At 41.8% G+C, this 19,766-nt stretch overlaps 1 protein-coding gene across 2 annotated transcripts in view; it reads left to right on the forward strand.

Moving 5' to 3' along the window:
- Positions 1-19,766, forward strand: part of PTCHD4 (patched domain containing 4) — an 81,159-nt gene that overhangs the window by 7,500 nt on the left and 53,893 nt on the right. For both annotated transcript variants that reach the window (XM_030448196.1, XM_030448195.1), the window contains exon 2: positions 17,939-18,419. In XM_030448196.1, the coding sequence (XP_030304056.1) occupies positions 17,939-18,419 (481 nt within the window). The remainder of the gene's footprint in view (positions 1-17,938; positions 18,420-19,766) is intronic.

Below are 19,766 nucleotides of genomic sequence, written 5' to 3' on the forward strand. Positions count from 1 at the left end.
TGATGACTGATTTTCCAAGAGGAAAATGAATTGAGTTATTAAAATTATTCTTGCATTTCTACAGAATGCCCTTAATTTATGCAGATGCCACAGATGCATTGCACACTCCTGGTGCAAACAGTGAGACACACTGTGCCTGGCTGGGACTGGAGCTGAAAAGCAGCTTTAAATACAGATGGAACAAAGTTTTCAACAGTGCAGGTAAAGTGGTCCTGCCTGTGATGGAAAGAGAAGGGAAAAAAAGGGGAGGCAGAAAGGGCAAGCTACAGAGTCTTTTATACCTCTGTGGCTCACTATACTGGTCCTGTCCTCCATTTTCCTGCTCACCAAGGTGAAAGACACTTATGTGGAGAATAGATAGTAAAGGGAGTTGTTGGTAGCAGAGCTGTGAAGGATCCTACAAAGGGAGAGGGCAGTGACAGAGCTCCTGAGCATCGTAGGGATGATCCCATGCAGTAGTACATGTCATTGCCCTGGGTGCACTGGATGTGAATTAGCTTCATTTCCACACAGGTTACACCACTTGGGAGCAGGGGCTTTGGGTGAAGTGCTTGGAGATGTTTGAGGCCATCAGTCAGGGTGATCTGGGTGCAGCAGCAGGATTTCCAGCTAAGAAGAATTACTGTGGAACCACCTCAAGGGAGAACAGGGAATAATTTGGGGGTAGGCGACTCTGGTATGGCAATGAGATTTTTCTGCAGCCTATTTTTTTCTCCTTAACCCAGCTCACACTTTGGGGGGTAATTCCTGCATGATGCCCATTCTGCATGCCCAGAAACAGCTTTGTGAGATGTCAGAAAAGCCCTTCCACAGCCATGAGCTGGCCAGATCAGGTTTATTCCCTTGTTCTGCATTCTGGCACCAAACACACCCCTCTCCAGCCCACTCTTGGTAACAAACTGGTACCACAGGCATGGAGCTACTGGGGGGATTACAAGTTGTGAGACAAGCATATCATTCCCTGGATAATGTTGCAGGAAGGTTTTGGTACAATAATAATCTGTAGCAAGGCTGGAAAAGTCAGCACCGTTGCTGTATAATGTTTCCTCAAAATATAACATGATAAATTTTTTAGCAACTCCCAGAATAATTCTCCTTTTAAAGCTTGACTTGGACAAACCCTAAAGCCCACTTGTTTTCTCTAAGGGCATACAAGAAAGCAAAGGGCAGTCTCAACTACCTATCCCATGCCTTGGAAGGCAATGCCACTGATGTCTCCGACCTAGGGTATGCAATTTGGGATTAAAGAGAGAGTTCCTAATTAACGATTAATTTCCTTGTGTGGCTGGGGGGAGACCTGGGAGGTAACATTGGGAAGCCCAAGCCCTTCAGTTCCATCCTCTTGCAATATATTAGGAACATAAACATCACCTATAGGACGCACTCTGTGGGCACCTAAAACTTATCCCTGAGTTAGGTACCTAAGCAAGACAGGAAAGTTGCTGGTGTGTAGGACAGGGTCTTCCTTTTCTTACACCTTGTGTAACTGTTTCCCCCAGTGTTACACAAGTGCTGTCAGTCTGGCAGGAAGGTGTTATTCCTACCACATTCATGGTGGATTTTTTTCACCTGTGTCAGCAGCTTCGTACGGGGTGCTACGATTCAGAAGTGGCCATGGAGCGTTGTGCTGCTTCTGTCACCTGTGCTAAACCATGCACTACCTGAGCTGGGCCCATAAAATTTCAACTTTTTCTATCAGAAATCATAGTATTCTTGAAATCAAAAGCATCTGTGAAATGATGTCTACCTTTCCCTTTTCTCTTGGAGGAAGAAAAGAGAAGTGTGTGTTTCTGTAGTTTCATTTTGAAGTGTCTGCCACAAAACGTTTCTGTTTTGGTGTTGAAATGATTCTTTCCAAGTATTCTTTCAAAATTCCTTCAAAATATTTTGCTCACACTTTATACTGTAGATTAGAAAATAAAGGTGAAAAAAAAAAAAGTCACTTTGAAACGAAGCATTTTCCCATGTAGAAACTTTGGGGCAGGAGAGGTCACGGATAAATGAAGTCACAGCATCAGCTCTGCCTGGCAGGGTCCCTGTGTGCTGGGGACACAGCCTGATCCTCATGGACACAAATTTATTTATTCCCCAGGAGGGTGCTCTGGCTCTTTTAATGCCATTTTTCACTCGTAATGGGCCAAGTGATCCTCAGTTCCAGCTTCCAGAGCAGGTTCACTTTGTAAAACAATTTGCAGTTCGTTAAGAGGAAAGATGCTGTGAGCTGCAGTTTGTTATGCAACACAATCTCCTGTTTGACAGGGCCTGTGACTTAAATCGGCTTTCCGAACCGTTTTATGGGATAGTTTCTTAGAGCAGATTTGGATTCTTTAAATAAATACAGCAACAAATTCAGTACTGAGCAGGCAACGACATGGAAAGTCCCATGTGCATTTTTTTGTCCTGAAAATCCACGCTTCAGTTTGCTCATGTTCTTCTTGGCTCCTGTCCTATGGAGTGATTTTTTTATTCACAAATAAGTATAAAACATCTTCTAATAGAAAGTGTATTTTGGATCCAGATGACAAACACACTTCTGTTCAGGAGTGGTTGGAAGGTGTGGTAATAAAGGCTCTACCAGTGGTTATTTCTTTGTTAACTAACCATAGCTCTCCTGTCCAAATCTTATTTTCTATTTGGACAGAAAAAACACTCCTCACACGATTTACAACACAAATTTACCTTTGTAAACTGTTTAGAATGTTGGGACACCAGCAAAGAAACATGAATCTTTCCAAATATTCACAAATGTCTCTCCAATCCTTTCTTTCCCCAAGCTTCAAGATTAGCACAAGTATTAGGCATTAGCTATATAGTAAAAAATAAATTCCACAAGCATGACAAGCATAAGAGCTCCTTTGGTCTCATAAAACATTTCATGATGTTTCATTTTGGAGAAAAAAATAATTTTAAAGAAAAGGGCCTTTTTTCTCCTAAAAGAAAAATGCTTCTAACCTTATAACTTCTACATCTTCTTGCCTCTAATATAAGATTTTGGAGGTGGGAAAAAGAGGACATCCTTGAATGGAAAAATGAATTATATAAATGACAAATACTGTAATTGCATATGCTCAGTGGCATTTTAATCAGAATATTCACCTCAAAAGGAAGATTAAAGCAGGTCATTTGTCACTACTTAATAGATCTGAACAATGCTCCTTTAGGAATGATTTTGATACTTTTTTTTTTAACCTTTTTTTTTTTTGTAGAAAGACAAATTACTCTGTGAAGTACCAAAAATTATAAGGAAAAATAAAGGAATATGACATTTTTTTCACTTCCTTTAGAGTAGCTAAATAAAAGGTAACTAGGATAGGAGAATTTTGGGGTGATAGATGGTGATTTTTGGTGCAGGACCATGTATTCAAGAATTCATATTCTGCTGTAACTCAGATCTTCCTCTTCCTTACACTGATTTTCCCATCATATCGGAGTGCTGGAGTGCAGCTGAAGAAATTCAGGCAAAGCACTGTTAGGGTGTTATGAGCAATCTCATGCCTCTTCCATGTAAAATCAAGAGGTCAAAGACATAAAAGGTTTATAAAATCAGTCTAGCAGATTCCCTGGCTTGTTCAGGATTATGAGGAAATCTTAATAAAAATATTAATTCAGATTGGCTTGAATGAGAAGCCAGTCATGTGGGTTGGAAACTGGCTGGAATATTTTAAATGAAGAACCATGAAAAATGATACTGTAACAAGTTTATAGAAGGTATCTTGCAGGGTATCTGGAGAATTTGTGTTGGGTCTGGTCTCAGCTAACATCTCAATTATCGGGAAGTGGAATTGAATTGCATAGGAATGAAATTCACAGACAGTATTAAACAAGAAGGAGATGTCAGCAGCAGCTGAGTCAGAAAATTTACACTGGTACATCCAGAGCAATTAGAAACCTGAACAGAAAACAAAATCATTTTCTGACGAGTTTTGATTGCATTCTGGTCCCCAAAGGGCAATCTAGGGTCCTCCCTTGGAACAGATTCCTGTGAGCTGAGTTTTTGCAAATGTCAAACTGAAGATTTGCTTAAATGATAAACCCAAGGTCAAAGAGAAATTTGATGTTAAAGCTGGGATTCTGCAGCAGAGTTTTACTTCTGGCTCTGGCACTGCTTTGCAAGTATGGATATTTCACTAACTGGTGTTGCCCTTCATCCTTCACCTTCTTCCAGATCAAGTACTGCAGGACCAAGACAGCTCCAGATGCTGAGTTTGAGTGGTGCTTTGGAGGCTGCAGATGATGTGATAAGCAATCAGTGGTGGTTGCCTTGCCTTGATCCTTTTCCTTTCTTTTCTAGAATGAAATCAGTCCTATTCTGGATTTTTGTCCTGTGTTGGTTTTGGCTGGGCCAACCCTAAAGCTGTTTTGCCATGTTGTGCATCATCTAATTGTTCCCCAGCACTTCAAATTTGAGTAGCTTCATACCCCTAATGTCACAAATTGGCTCAATTTTCACCCGGTTAAATTGTGTCCTTCATTAATTATGTTCTAGTTGTGCCAGGGAAAAATTCTCCTAGCAGACAGTCTTAAAACTCAGTTGATCAGGACAGCAAAAAAAAAAAAAAATGCTCAGCTGGATCATTCCTACAATTTTTTTGGCCCACTTGAGTGTGATTGCAGACCAAGTCTCTAGGAAGAGGCTGGTGGTGGAAACACTGGGGTCAATGATTTTGCATCTTGTGGATGCTCATACAGGCAGTCACAATCAGAAGACCCATGCCAGAGATGTGGGATATATTTCTTCTAATTTGACCCTTTTTACGTTTGCCATCTAATCTAAACTTGTCCCAGTGTGCAATCAGAGCAGAGAAAGGAGAAACTCCAGAAGCAATAAATTTCACTTCTTCTAAATAGCCACATTAAACAGGGATGAATTCAGCCTTTAAGATGTCATGGACCAGAGAAAAAATACTCAGTTTATGCAGTTGCCTTTTAACTGGGTAAAATCAGATGATCTGAATCCCACCATGCCTCAATTTCATATCACCAAAGAAAAAAATCCATAACATTTTCATAAGCATAGAATTTTAAGATCTTTATAGCAAATACTTATGTCAGGTGAAGTGTTTTGGAATGACCTCAGGTCATCTGCATTTCTACCAACATGATAAAAAAACTTTACTGAATAATTTCATGGGGAAAAATCAAAGCTTCTCCTCATTGCAGCTTTGTCTAACACAAAATCTCTGACAAAATTTTGAAAAACTGTTTTTGGAAATTATTGCTAGACAGTTGCAAAAGAACTAAAAAAACCATTAATATGAATAAAGAATTTGATTCCACTGAAGGAATTGGAATTAAATGCCATCCTCCTACAAAATAGATTGCCAGATATTGGCAGTTTATTGCAGCAGGGAGACTGAGATTTTGCAGAGTGCTCACAAGACAAATGCTGAAGTTCTATCCTCTGGAAATGCTTTACTATTTGGCTCTTTGATCATTTATCAGAATTTTTCTCTAAATATGTATTTTTTTTAATCCTAAGGTAGCTAGATTTCACGTGCTCCCACCATCAGCAGCACTTCTGTTTTAAAATTAGGAGCCCAATCCTTCCTGCTCTGTCAGAACCAAAATCTTTCCAAGCAGGTTACATCCATGTAAACTGGAAACTTCTGTACTCTGTACAAGAGACTTTGGAAAAAAAAATATATTTTTTTATCTTTATAAAAACCCAAAACATTAAAGCAATTGTAAAATATCTATTTGGAAAAAAAGTTTTGTTGCCTTGCAGGAAAACACCTCAGATAAGTCAAGATGTTGTTGCTGTATTATTACTATTATTATTATTATTATTATTATTATTATTATTATTATTACTATTATTTGCAATTGATATGCTAAATATTTTCAGAAGTGCTTTTACACAATAAATATGAATCCTTCTTGGTATCTTGAACTCACTCCTAAAAATAGCACTACCTTAACATATAAATCTAGGAACACGTATAACCTTGCTTTAAGCATTTAGTGAAGGTTCTTAAAATAGGACTTGGGTCACTGTAGGTTTTAGGAGGACTGAAGACCCTAAAAAGTAGATTAAGTTAATTTAAGACCAAATTTGCCCTCTGGAGGTGCCCCATTTTTTCTCTTCTTGAACAGGCAGCCCAGCAGTCCTGACATTTCTAACCTGGCAGCTTTGGTTCTCACTTTTCCTGTTTGGAGTCCTGTTCTGGTTGAAGAGGCAAATCCAACCTGGAAACTGCTTGAAGTTAATAGCTCCTGTGTAAGGAGCACAGGAAAGGACAAATGCTTGGCCCTGAAAATCAGGCACCTTGACAACAGAGGGGTTCAGGTGTCACCTAGCTGACACCACCACCAGACCACGGGGGCTGAGCACAGGAATTAAAGAAACTGAGCCAGCTGGCCAGCAAGGGGGGAATTAAGTCTTGTCTTTTCTTTTCTTTTCTTTTCTTTTCTTTTCTTTTCTTTTCTTTTCTTTTCTTTTCTTTTCTTTTCTTTTCTTTTCTTTTCTTTTCTTTTCTTTTCTTTTCTTTTCTTTTCTTTTCTTTTCTTTTCTTTTTTTTTCTTTTCTTTTCTTTTTCTTTTTTTCTTTTCTTTTCTTTTCTTTTCTTTTCTTTTTCTTTTCCTTTCTTTTCTTTTCTCTTCTTTTCTTTTTCTTTTCTTTTCTTTCTTTTCTTTTCTTTTCTTTTCTCTTCTCTTCTCTTCTCTTCTCTTCTCTTCTCTTCTCTTCTCTTCTCTTCTCTTCTCTTCTCTTCTCTTCTCTTCCTCTTCTCTTCTCTTTTTTCTCATTGACTTTGCCTGAGCCTGGGTTTTGCCTGAACCAGGCCATTCCAGCATGTGGCACAGGAACTGCTGCTCTCAGACTTGGCAGGGAAGAGCTGCAGGCTCAGAAAGGGAAGGGAAGGGCCCAGTTCATACTTTGAAATCCAGTCACTAAAGAAACTCCATCATCAGGTGGGAATATCTCTGGAGCATGAGCAGCTTCTCCAGCTGTGCAGCTGCACACTGAGAGCCTGGGCCATGCCAGAACCTCATTGCTGACCAGTGATTTAAGGTCTGAGCTGAGATTTAAGCATCTTTTGTACCTTGTGTGGGACCTCCCAGATCTCAACATCAGAAAGGCTCCATCAAGATTAGTTTCTTCCAGCACATGGAGCTGGATCAGCTGCAGCTGTCAGGAACTCTTGCAATCTCTAGGTGAAGGTTTTGGGCTAAAGTGAAATTTCCAGCTTGTCACATGCTGTTGTTTAACACTTGCTTATCATTGCAAATGTGCTCTGTGCCCTCTGAAACAGCATGAGACACCCTCTCCCACAGAGTAGGGGTGGAAAAAAGTGAACAGCTTGCCCTTATAATGTCAGCAAACGTCCAGTGGGAGAGTGATGGGAGGGAATGAGAAATCCAAAGTATAGATGATGTCCTGTGCTTTACTTTTTGGACTGGAATAAGAATTAAAGAAAAGGTGTTAGAGAATCACACATGAAAACACCTTCATCTCTGTGGCTTAAGAACATAAGATTTTATCATGAATGGCACAAATTACATGATCTTGAGGCAGATTTTACAAATATAAAACATACCCGCTGATGGTCATATGTGGTGGTGAAAACCTCTTTAAATATACAGAATTCAGAAGCACTTTGGGTGGAAGTCAGCTGTCTCATATGCAGATCTAGAACCCTTGCTGCAGTTATATTTTAATGCATAAATATAGGCTTACTTAAATGTCCACTTTCCCTTTCCAGATTCTGGTTCAACATTATGAAAAATCAAAAAAAGAAGGAAAAACCCTCTGAAACTAGACATACTTTTTGCTCTATCCAGTTAATGAATGGTCAAACTTATTAAAATCCTGTGTGTGTGCTGGAGAGATGCTTCAGGGTAAAGAAATTGTTTCACAGTGCTAAATTTGAGATTAAAAAAAAAAAAAAGAGGGAAGACTGACTAATTATATCTTAAAAATGGGTGTGTTAAATGTAAACATCCTTAACTATGATTGCTTTGTATCTAGTTTTAGCTTACTGAGCACCATGAAAGCTCCTGATAGGGCTCTGGTAAGAGTGCAGCAGCATCCTGTATTCCAAGGCTGAGCTTGGTTAAGACTTCAATCTGCTTAGCTGGAAGTTAACCTCAGGATCACAGTAGCCCTAAAATCTTGCCACATCGTGCTTGGCTCAGTCTGATTCTCAGTTATTCCTTTTGTTTGATAAAACATTATCACAACGTTTCAGTACTTCGGTCACTGAAGCAAAATGCACAATAACTGTGAGGCTCCCAAAAGCATCTTCCAAGTTTGTTATAGAAGACATTGTGTTGGTGTTTCATACCTTGGAAATGCACAGAGACTGAAAATTGACCTAGTCAGACCAAAGGCCTGCTCTGAAAAGAACATTTCTTGTCTTCTTACCCTCTTTGTGATTTTCTTCTTTTCCTTTCAACATTCTGAACATTGAGTTTGTTGGGGCTTTTTAATATGGAGAAGACTGAGAGAGGATCTAATTCATGTATATAAATATATGAGGGCTGGCTGTCAAGAAAAAGGGACAACCTCTTCTCACCTGTGTCCTGTGATAGGATGGGGGGAAATGGATTCAAGATAAAGTACAGGAAGTTTCACCTCAACACGAGGAAGAATTTCTTTACTGTAAGGGTTACAGAGACCTGAAACAGGCTCCCCAGAGAGGTTTTGGAGTTTGCTTCTCTGGAGACTTTCAAGACCCATCTGGATGTATTTCTGAGTGACCTGCCCTAGTTTTGGTTCTGCTCTGGCAGGGGGATTGGACTCAATGATCTTCAGAGGTCCCTTCCAACCCCTGACATTCTGTGGTTCTGAGGCTGAGCTGTGGTGCAAGCATAGAGCACTCTTTAATGTAAAATATTCATGCTATAGGTTCCTTGAGTTTGCCAAGTGTGAGAGATGGTAAGACTGCTCTGTCCTGCATGTGTTAGTGTGAATATTTATCTGCATTTATCCCAATATTGGTGTTTTGCATGTATCCCTTGAGACACTGCTTAGTAGTGAGGGATTCATTTGTACAATCCTTCTTGGCACAAACCAGATCCTATGGGATGAACACGAACAGTGCTAGGGAGACCCACTCAGCTTTTTGCAATTGGACCTGGGCATACTTCATCATTTAGGTCCTGGCAGAGACCTAGATGTTGTCCCAGTTGTCACAGGTGAAGGACCACAACTGTACCATGCAATGCTGAAGCTTGGCACCTCCTTGGGAAAGTCTGTCATAGAGGATTTGAATATATGAAAAATATGAACGATGTCCTGCTTGATTCTGTCAAGAAGCATGGAGGTACTGAGGTAGAAAACCAGTTTTTGAGAAAATTCCCACATTTTAGTGCAAAACTCCTGGTTAGGTGGATCAGCTCATCATGCTTTGGAACTGACCTGCAAACAGTGCATGTGGGGCAACCAAAAATCCCCAGTAATCAGGGCACAGTCTTGTGCATGGTGAGGGGAAGCCAATGAACTGCAAACCAAGAGGCAGAGATAGAGTCTCATGCTAACCTCTCCCTCTTCCCCCACTGCTCACCCTTTTCATGTCATAAAATCATAGAATTGTTTTAGTTGGAGAAGACTTTAAAGATCATTAAATCCAACAGTTAACCCAGCACTGCCAGGCTCACCACTAGTCCATGTCTCTCAGCACCACATCTCCATGGCCTTTAAATTTTTCCAGAGATGGTGACTCCACCACTTCCCTAGGTAGACCATTCCAGTGCCCAACAACCCTTTCAGTGAAGAATATTCAGTTTTTCTTAATATCCAATCTAAACCTTCCCTGACACAACCTGAGGTCATTTCCTCTTGTTCTATTGCTTCTTACATGAGAAAAGAGCCTGACCCACACCTTGCTACACCTGACTTTGAGGTAGCTGTATAAAGCAAGCAGCTCTCCCTCATTCTCCAATCCTTCAGGCTAAACAACCCCACAACAACAACCTGACCCATTTTAGGCAGTGGAGGAGACTTTCACAGCTGGGGATGGGTTTTGAAACCCCCTGTGCTGGAAGGGTCCCTAGGGCAGCCCAGCATGGCCATGCAGCCCTTCTAAACCAGGTGCCCAGGAGCAGATCAAGAAATAACATTTCTGCTCCCTGGGCTGAAAAATGACTTTTGGGTTGGAAATGTTTGAAATTTTCCATTCTTCTGGTGGTTTGGGGGATCACTTTAGGATAGCTAAACCCAGCCCTGAGGTAAACCCTACTCAGTGCTACAGCCTGATCCGGGTCCCTGTGGGGAGGTGGGAAGGAGGGAGGCTGGAAGGGGATGGGAAGGTGGTGAGAGATGAAATAGGGATTGCAGTGCAGGGCTGTGCTCATCTGCTGCCACCAGCACGGTGGCACAGAACACAGGGGAGAAAGCTCTCCTGCTTGCAGGAGGATGTCAGAGCAACTTTGCTCCCTCTTGCCTTCTGCCATCCTTCTGACCAGCAGAGTGCAGTGAGAACTGCTGCTTCATTACCCTCACCCTGTGTTTTCTCCTTCTTTTTCACACTTCCATTCTCTTCAGGGCACCCCGCGCCATTGCCCCACTTTCAGTCACAACAAACTCTGCTTCTTTAGCATCACTGACCACTTTCTAGCTACATAAATACCCCCACAAAGCATCCTTAGCTTGTCCACAGCCACCCTTTGGACAGGCAACCTTTCATGGATGGGCTGGGGAAGCCACACTGGTCTGCAGTGGTTATTTTTACCCTCATGCTTTATCCTTGGGGCTTTAGGGATTAGATGCAAATTGGGTTTTGTTCAGTGATACCAGGGAGGCTCCACAGGCAGGAACAAGCAGTGAAAAGCAGAGGGCTTAGACCAAGGTGACTGTCTGAGGGCTTTCATTCCTGGACAGTGATGAACACACAAATCAAAGGGCAATATAAAGTGGGGAGAGAGCTGTGGCTCTGTGCCTGCTGGAAGCAAGAGAACAGCAACATTTTAAGACCTGACCTGGTAGGTTTACTCACCTGGACTTACCTACAGCTCCAGAGGTCCTGTGTCCAGGACCTGTGTCCAGAGACACAAATCTCTTCTGGAAGGTAAACTGTTGTAAAAGACAGCAAGTTTTGCTGAGACACTCACTGCAGGGTTTCCTCTTCTGCCATCTTATCAGTCTCCAAACCACTGGGCACCCATAAGCCACCTGCACCCTTTATCCTTGGCTCCATCTCTCAGGGCATCAATTCACCTGCTGCTGCTGGAGCTGCCAGTGCCAAAACAGTGTCATTGCTGTGCCTGTGATCCTGCTCCTGCTGGAGCAGAGAAAAAGGATAAAAAGTTCTAGCTAGATCAACTGTGCCCCCAAATGACTTCCCAGTGCTTTTGGTCCTCTTTCTGATGTTTGTAACCTCCATCTCCCACCAATACCCTTCCCCACACTGGGGAGATGTGTAATCCCAGCCAATATGGGTACCACTCAGCATCTCCAAGGACACCACTGTGACCTTGGGTGCATGGATGCAGCTTAGGACAACCATGGAAAAAGCTGTGCTGGGAGTGACCAGGGCAGAAAATCCACCCCTCTTTCCCAGAAGAATTGGAGTGGGATCTGAGGACTGAATGGGCATCTGACCTTGAGAGTGAAGGAGTCAGTGGAGTGATGAAGAACTTGAAGGTAGGAAAAAGAACACAGGAGGCTTGAAAAGGATGTGAAGGTGAAATACAGCCTAGGAGGGAAGGTTTAGTGTGGAGTGATCTGGTCTGGAAGGGAGAGGGCTTATCCTGTGTTTTCATTCCTGAGGGTTGTGAAGGGAAAGCAAAGGTAGAGGATCAGCCTTTTCTGCTTTTCCTCCAGCCTTCCCCTCTCTTGACAGCTGAAAACCTGATGGGGTGACACTGCAGCAGCAAGGCTGGGACAGCCACTCAGAAATACAACATGTCCCACACCAGAAGCTTCTCCACACAGAGGGTGTCTGCATTAAGAATCACATTCTGCTATTGCACTCTTACGAATTCCTCCATAATTTGATTTTCTTGGAAGGAATAGATCTGTCTTAGGAACACCTTTCTTATTCTCTGTTATTAATCCTAGAGTATATAAATCTCTTGAAATACTTTTCTCCTGCTCTTGTCTTTTTTCAAATTACTTGATCAAAAACTAGAAACCCAAAGCAGTAAAGGAAAGGAGCATGAGCTGACTCATCAGAAAGAGGTTCCAGATGATTCTGATTGCCTTCTGAATGTTCTGGGTACACATCTCCACTTAAAAGTCACCCCAGTGATCCTTTGTTTCTCAATGAGGTGACCCAAGGTCTGCATGTTAATTAATGTGCAGGACATGCCTGTGGAGAAGCCAAGATGAGCCAGGGATGAGAAGACAAGGCAGCTAGTTTTGTGTTTGCATCTGCCACTGAGGGTGAGTTAATGTCTCTCAGTATTTCTGCCTGGTAAAACCTGGGATCTTGTGCTTATGCTGCAAGCAGGCACCTGCAGAGGGCAAGTCTGGTTTTTAGCTGTACCTTAGGATGGGGCAGATCATCCTTTGCTTGTGCCTGGCTCTTTCCAGTCACTATAAAATAAATCTGTTTTGCTGGTTGGTGAGCTGAACCTCCCCATTGCCAGATAGCTGGAAACAGCTGATTTCCTCCTTCATGCAGCAGATCCAGAGGATTATTCTTGGATAGCTTCTCACAGCCACTTTCATACATTTCATTTTTGCTGAGTGAACAGACCACAAGGCCATTGCTGGAGCCCTGTTCCCAGTCAGCTGAGGTGCAGTTTTATCCCAAATGTGTTGCCCTCAGGGCTCACTTGCCCTGGACTGTCTCTCCATCACTGAGCTGTACAGAATAGCTCCACAGGGACAAGCAGAGCAAGAAGTCTGGTGGGTGTGCAAGAGCACCTACACAGCTCTGAGGGCAAGAAAACTGCTGCCTTGACATAAATCAGTGTCTGTGAGACCATGTGAAATGGGTTATTCAGGAATTGTTGGTAATTCAGAACTGTGTATTAGGGATCAATTGGTATAAGGTCTCCATGGATAACTATACTAGGGAGACAAATCATTTCAACAGAGAAAAAAGAATAAACCCTCCAAAATTTTACAGGGAGGAGGAATCAAATGTCTTAAAGCTTAAATAGTGTCTCGAAGAAAAGAGATTTTTATTTTATGTAAGAGTTAAAACTTTAGGTGAACTAAAGCACCTGATTTCATCCTAACCTTCATGAAATTCAGTGTAATTCTTCCTATGACCTGCCCTTGGTAGAGTCAGAACGTCCTTGTCATGGGAAGAAGCAACTGCATCGATCTCATTAGGATGTTTATCACACAATGCATCTTGACAGACATTCCTGGTTGCCCTCTGCTGAACACCTTTAAGCTTTTAAGATAAAACAGAGTTTAACTAGGATTGCATACTTTATCCCAACATTTCTAGAATGTAGCTTGCTAATTACCCAAACCTCCAGTAGCTAAGAAGTAGCAGTTAAAGAAAAATAGAAATAGATATAAATTTTCTGGCAAAAGTTGTGTAGATTTAATTGGGTGTGAGTAACATGGCAGGACGGCACGAGGACTCCTCTCCTCCTTGTGAGTCTGAAAGCACTTTTAAACCTCTCCCCATAGAGTAGGATGTTGGGCAGACAGGAGTTATGCCATCTCAGAAATACCCTAAACCCTCTCTTTGTCCCTTGAGAAAGAAGTCAGTGGAGGCTGGTGCCATCCAAAGCAGGGAAGAGAAGGTGACCTGCCCAGGGGCTGGTGTGACAATGGGCACTGATCACAGAGAACCCCAAGGATGGGAGTCAGTGCTGCAGCAGATGCACTGAAATTATTAAAAAAAAGCCAAAACATTCCAGATCCTTTAGGGGGGATATGTCTAGTATTCCTCTGGGATGCATGCAGGGATGATCTATGCCTACATTAGCACCAGAAAAAAAAAATACTAGCTCAGTAGGAGCAGCTGGGTTTTTGTAACACAAAAGGTCCTGGACTCAGATGTTTGGAGCAATCAAAACATCCCCATCCCATTTCCACATCTTTTTAGAATATTGAGGGCCCAAGGATCTTTTACAGATAATTTTCTATCCTGAAATATGGTAGGGGTTTATTCTGCATCCATTCACTTACCTCTAGTGATTTTTGCTGCTGAACAGACAAAGTGTTTGGATTTTCAACCACATGTAAGTCTAGGCTGGCATAAACACAAGTGGAAAAACTCATCATCTTGAGGAAAAAGGCCAGTGATGTTGATGTCTGTCATCCATCGGTCCTCAAAGAGTCCTTAGTTCTCATTCTCCTCCTTTTCAAAGTCTAATCTACCAAATGGCTTTGGGGTATCTAGAAAAAGAGAAAGTAGCACACACAAAAACAATTTAGTAGTACCCATCAAAGCAAATATTTTTGTTTGGCCCCTGTTTAAGATCAAATATATCATGCCCAGCCACTGATGCATATTTCATGCCATTTTTAAAGATGCTCTGTTCTGGAGAGAACTGGCTGCCATTAGAATGGATGAGGGCCCTTTTTGTCCTCTGGGAGAACAGACACTGAAGTTTTCCCTAGCCAAAAAAAAAATTTAAAAAAAGAAAGAAAAAAAGATGAAGACACATAAACAAAGCCTTGAATCTGAAATTCAGGCTTTAACCATGTTAGTGACCTTGCTAAATGCAGTTATCTGCCTCCCACATCTTGTGTAGTATAGTATTTGGAGATATATGGGTTTAGAATGGTGTAGAACCAATAAATATTAGTCGTGCTCAATTTAGGGGTTTTCTTTTCTGTGTATAATATCAGAGAGTAACAATATTTGTATGTAAAATAAATAAGGGATCTATGGTCAGAAATACTGAACTTTAATTGTTATAAAATTTAAAATGTCATCACATGAGTTTATACCAGGTAGGACATACTAATTAACAAAAGAAAGTGTTGGTTGTTTTTTTTTTCTTATATTGAGGAACTAGAATGAAGGATTTAGCTCAAAATCTGCCTGGTTTTCAGTCCTCATTTATATAAGTCACTGTGGCCTCAGACCTTAGGCTTAGTCCAGGAGCTTAGCTGTTCATGCCTCATTCTCTCATCAAGGCCATTGGAGGATAATAGAGAAGTTGGAGAGATGAATAACACCCCAGAAGACACCAAGAGATAGGTCCCTGACTTGGAGGTCTCTAAGAAATGCTAAAAGTCACATTGGCAGCTGGGTCTTCTTTTTCCCACACTTCAGCATCCACCTCTAAAATGGGATGGAAAGCAATATTTTTTCCCGTTTGTCTTTCTTGCTGAGAAATTGTAAGCACAGATGTGACAGCCTTGCCTAGCATGACCAGACCTTTATTTCACTTGAAGCATTTGGCAAAACCAACACAGGAACTGTATTTAGAAAAGGGCCCCATTTTCCCAAATGCCATGGTGGCAGGTTCATGTTTCCCTGCTTTAAAAGCAGCAAAGTCAAGCCCCTCGGGTAGATAGGAAGGAAAAGGATGGACAAAAAGACCTCAAAACTATTCAGCACCAGTGATTGCTTTGATTCTATCAGAAAACTCACTCTTTATTTCGCCAACATATGAGCTGGGTGCCCTATTGTACACCAGTGTAACAAATAGCTCTTATCATCTGTTTCATGGGAGATATGGCAGAACATGATTTATTTGTGCTTGCTCTGTTGCCTCTGTTGAAATGTTGCCATTGTTTGGGGCACCTTCTGCAGGGGAAGGCAGATGGTCACCCTAAAGTTTGCCCTAACCTTGCCGTGCGTGCTGCAGAGTGAATCGATGCGATCTGAATTACAGCCCATTGCCTGCCTTTGGAGCTGTGCTGCTAAAGTATCCTGCAGTGGCTGAAAAGTGCTTGAATGTCAACGCTGAATATATATACATGGGGAGGAAAGATGACATTTCTCCCTCAAATTTCAAAGCTGTGCTAAAGGGGATTTTTAACTGCGAACTCAAAGCCAATGCGAGCAGGGACTGCATTGCTCAAACCTTAATTATCAGCTTGGAAATTTACCTTTTTGTGAGTGTCTGAGTGGTAGGTGTGACCCATCCTTAGAAGAAAATATAAATGATGAGTCAAAAGAGGATTCTAACACAAGATGCCAGAAGAGGGGTTTGTTTATGTTTGGGGTTTTTTTGAGGCTCCACAGCACCAGCTGCCCCTCCGTGCTGTCTCTGCATTTGCAATAAGGCTTCAGGTGATCTGGGAAGCTGGCACTAGGCTGCAGTTCACCTTTCATGTCAGCCTGTGCCAGGACACCTCGCCAGAAGCCATTATTTCACTGGGAAGTAACAACTGGGAATAGGGAAAAAATGAACTTCTGAAAAGCACTTTGTCACGTTCCCTGGGCTGTGGCAGGCAAATGCTGGAAACAGTGTGAGCTCCTGCCTTGAAAGCAGGAGCAGAGGCAGAAATTTCTCAGTGGGAGGATTGCCTCCTTTACATACCAGAGACAAGGCAAGGTGAGTATATAAAGCATTTTCAGTGCTCTCTCTCAATTCCTGATATTTATTTGCTCTCTGAGCAGACCTTGTGGAAGACATCTATGTTTCATAAAGCCTGCTTGGTACCCTGCTTCAGTGATTTTTCCTTAGGATGGGCATCATTATAGTGAGCAGGTCTGGCAATTTCAGATAAAGACCCATGTGCAGAAAAGGTGTTTCTAGAAATGGTTAATGTTGGATGTTATAGATGTCAAATGTGTCTCCCCCAAATGTTTCTGGCCTTTTGCAGATGACTGCTTCCATCTGTGTGTGTAGGGCAGAGTGTCTCCCAAATCCAGGCTGTCAGTCAGCTCCTTACCATGGAGCATCTAGGCAAAGAATGTTATCTTACTTCAGCTCATTGCTGCAAGATGTTCTTTACAATAAATGGCTTGATAATTTAATGCTTTTATAACATACAGGAGGAAAGAAATCTGAAAACTTTTAGCCCAATTTGCACAAAAAAGGCAGAATGTTGGATTCTGGCGTGTGACATTAAATCCCTGGGTTTAGAGTTTTGATCAAAGAGATTACTTGTGCTAGACATTTTTATCCAGTCTACGGAGTGTTCTTCCTCAGTTTACAACTAGGTTTGAACTAAATCAACACAAGCTTCCCCTGTCTTGAATCCACACAAGATAGCCCCCATCTCTGTTCTAGAGAACTAGAATAACCACTGGCTAAAAAGCAAGAACCTTTTTCATAAAACCTTTCTTACAAAAAAAGAAAAGGAAATAAAACCTCTAAATGGGACCAGATGTCTCAAAAAAAATTTTTAGTCTGGTCTTGTAAATAGATGGGGGATGATCCTGAGTGTATCTGATATATCCTTTACTGATTGTCATGGAGTTTTTATGTATATATAAATATACTGAAATAGGGGAGACCAGGGTATGGTTTGTATTCTTGAAATATAAAAAAATCTATCATGGCTAAACTGAGGTGTAAGGTAGCTTCTTACCTCAGTGTTACTGACATCAATCCATGAAAATTCAAATAAGTTATTAGAAAAGAGTGATTTTATTACATTCTTCTAGAAGCAGAGAAGCTACTAAACTGGATCTCCCTACATTTAGATCTGTGTACCAAAGAACCAGGCCTCCTTTTCTGTACATTTCCAGCTTTTTAAAAGCATTTCCAAAGTGTCAGAAAATCACAAATCTTTGAGAAACTGATCTTCATCTCAAACATTTCATACTTCAGTAATTGGATATTCGTCGTTGTCTAGCACAGTCAAACTGCAGGAAAAAAATCCTCTCCCATGGGGTGAGGAGCTTGCATGCTTCTTTTCAATTCCTGAACATCTGGGAACAGAGTGAGTGTCTGGGAAGTCCCTGAACTTCAGCAGAGAATTGCAAATGATTCTATAACAAGTAAGGAACAGGGGTGTGTCTCAAAGCCCACTGAACAGAATGGCACAAGTGCTGTTTACTGAAGTGGCCTTTGGGTTGAGCTCTTGGCATGTCTGTGAAATGGAGGTAGAGTCAAACATTATCAGTGTATCACATCTTAACCAGGATAACTACATGCTCATTTTTTTTACTTTTCCTCCCAGGATGGAAGGAGCAGTTTTATTGGCCACCAGCTCGGAGGGGTCATGGAAGTACCAAACAGCAAGGACCAGAGAGTCAAATCAGCCAGAGCCATCCAAATCACTTACTACCTCCAAACGTATGGCTCTGTCACCCAGGACCTCATTGGGGAGAAGTGGGAGAGTGAATTCTGTAAACTGATGCACAAGATGCAGCTGGATCACCAAGATCTGCAGCTCTACTCCCTAGCATCCTTTAGCCTCTGGAAGGACTTTCACCAGACCAGTCTCTTGGCCAGGGGCAAGATTTTGGTGAGCCTGATGCTGATTCTCCTGACTGCTACCCTCTCAAGCTCCATGAAGGACTGCCTGAGGAGCAAACCTTTCCTGGGACTCTTGGGAGTACTCACTATCTGTATTTCCAGTGTCACTGCGGCAGGGATATTTTTCATTACTGATGGAAAATATAATTCTACTCTGTTGGGAATCCCTTTCTTCGCTATGGGTAATTATTTATCTTCATAATAATAGGATTAACAGAGCTTAATGACAGGATTGTAAATTACATTCTGGGTTATAAAGTGCAGATTTTACCTTGAGTGAAAGTCTAAGTCATTTTCATCTTGTTAAATTGATCTGTGCCTTGCCAAAAGAGAAAAGAGAGAAAAATAATTTTTAAAAAAGCGATAAAAAAGAAAAAGGGAAACTAAACAAAGCAGTAGCAACAAGAAAGAGCAGATGACGTTGATGGAAACTTAGCCAATATGAGAGAGGGGCAGTTTTATTGATCTCTGTTACAAAACAAAGGAGAAATTGTTATTGAAAACTAGTCAGCTCAGCAAAGGAAATGGATTTGTGATGTGCTGACTTTGATGGGATGCCAGCTGAGAGACTCTGTTAAAATAGGAGGGTGCTGAGGAGAGAGAGCTTTTAGCACCCTTACTGAGGAGGGCTGCTCTTCCAGCTTTGCCTGAGGGTCAGAGGGGAACAGGTGGGTGTGTGAATAAGATTGATGGACATTATCTCAGAGAGCAGATTACTGTTGTGGTGTTTGCCAGGCTGTAAGTGAAGGGACCTGTCAGTATCTGTAGTGCATAATCCCTCCATTTGTGAAGTCCCAGATCAGCTGCAGAGATTTCCTTTGTGTTGCACTCTGGAAGGGGAAAGAGCAGACGAAGAACAAACACAAACTCCAGCTCTTTTAGCAGAATTATTTCCTTTCCTTCTGTTTTCCTTTCTGCTCCAAGCACTTTCAGTGCATCTGTGTGGTTAATGAGTTTTCTGGGAAGCTTTGGGAAGGAAAAGGGAAGCGTACCCTCAAGAGCAGCCTTGTTCAATGCAATCACATCCAAGATGCTCAGATTTTCACCATCTCCTGTGTCTGAACCCCCGTGATGACTTTATGAAAAATCTCAGCAGCTGTCTTCCAGCCCCAGGAACCTTCATGCTGGCTTTTTGGTGGCAGGAAATATTGTCTGTGGACAGAACTCTGAATCTTTACGGTTCATTTCTTAAACTACACTCATCCCTCTCACACTCAGTCCCAAGTCCATGGTGGGTGATAACTAAATATGCAAAGCCATTTGAGTCAAGGTTTAAAGAAGGGGCTCATATTTTTCTTAACAGCCTCCCAAAAACCTACTCCTCCTTGCTCTTCCCCTCAAGAAAAGTCCTGTAGGTGTATGAATCCCCCAGCCCCACCTGCTATTTTGTCTATCCGGCACCTGTGTCATTAACCAAGCTGTCACCTACTCAGTTCTGCATCCAGTATCCCTGGAGCAGCTGCCAAGGTGAGCAGGAGTGGGATGGTTGGGATTCCAGAAGGGAAAAGGAGGAATGAGGCAAAAGACTC

Source organism: Calypte anna, chromosome 3 (assembly GCF_003957555.1).
Source record: "Calypte anna isolate BGI_N300 chromosome 3, bCalAnn1_v1.p, whole genome shotgun sequence".
NCBI classification, from domain to species: domain Eukaryota; kingdom Metazoa; phylum Chordata; class Aves; order Apodiformes; family Trochilidae; genus Calypte; species Calypte anna.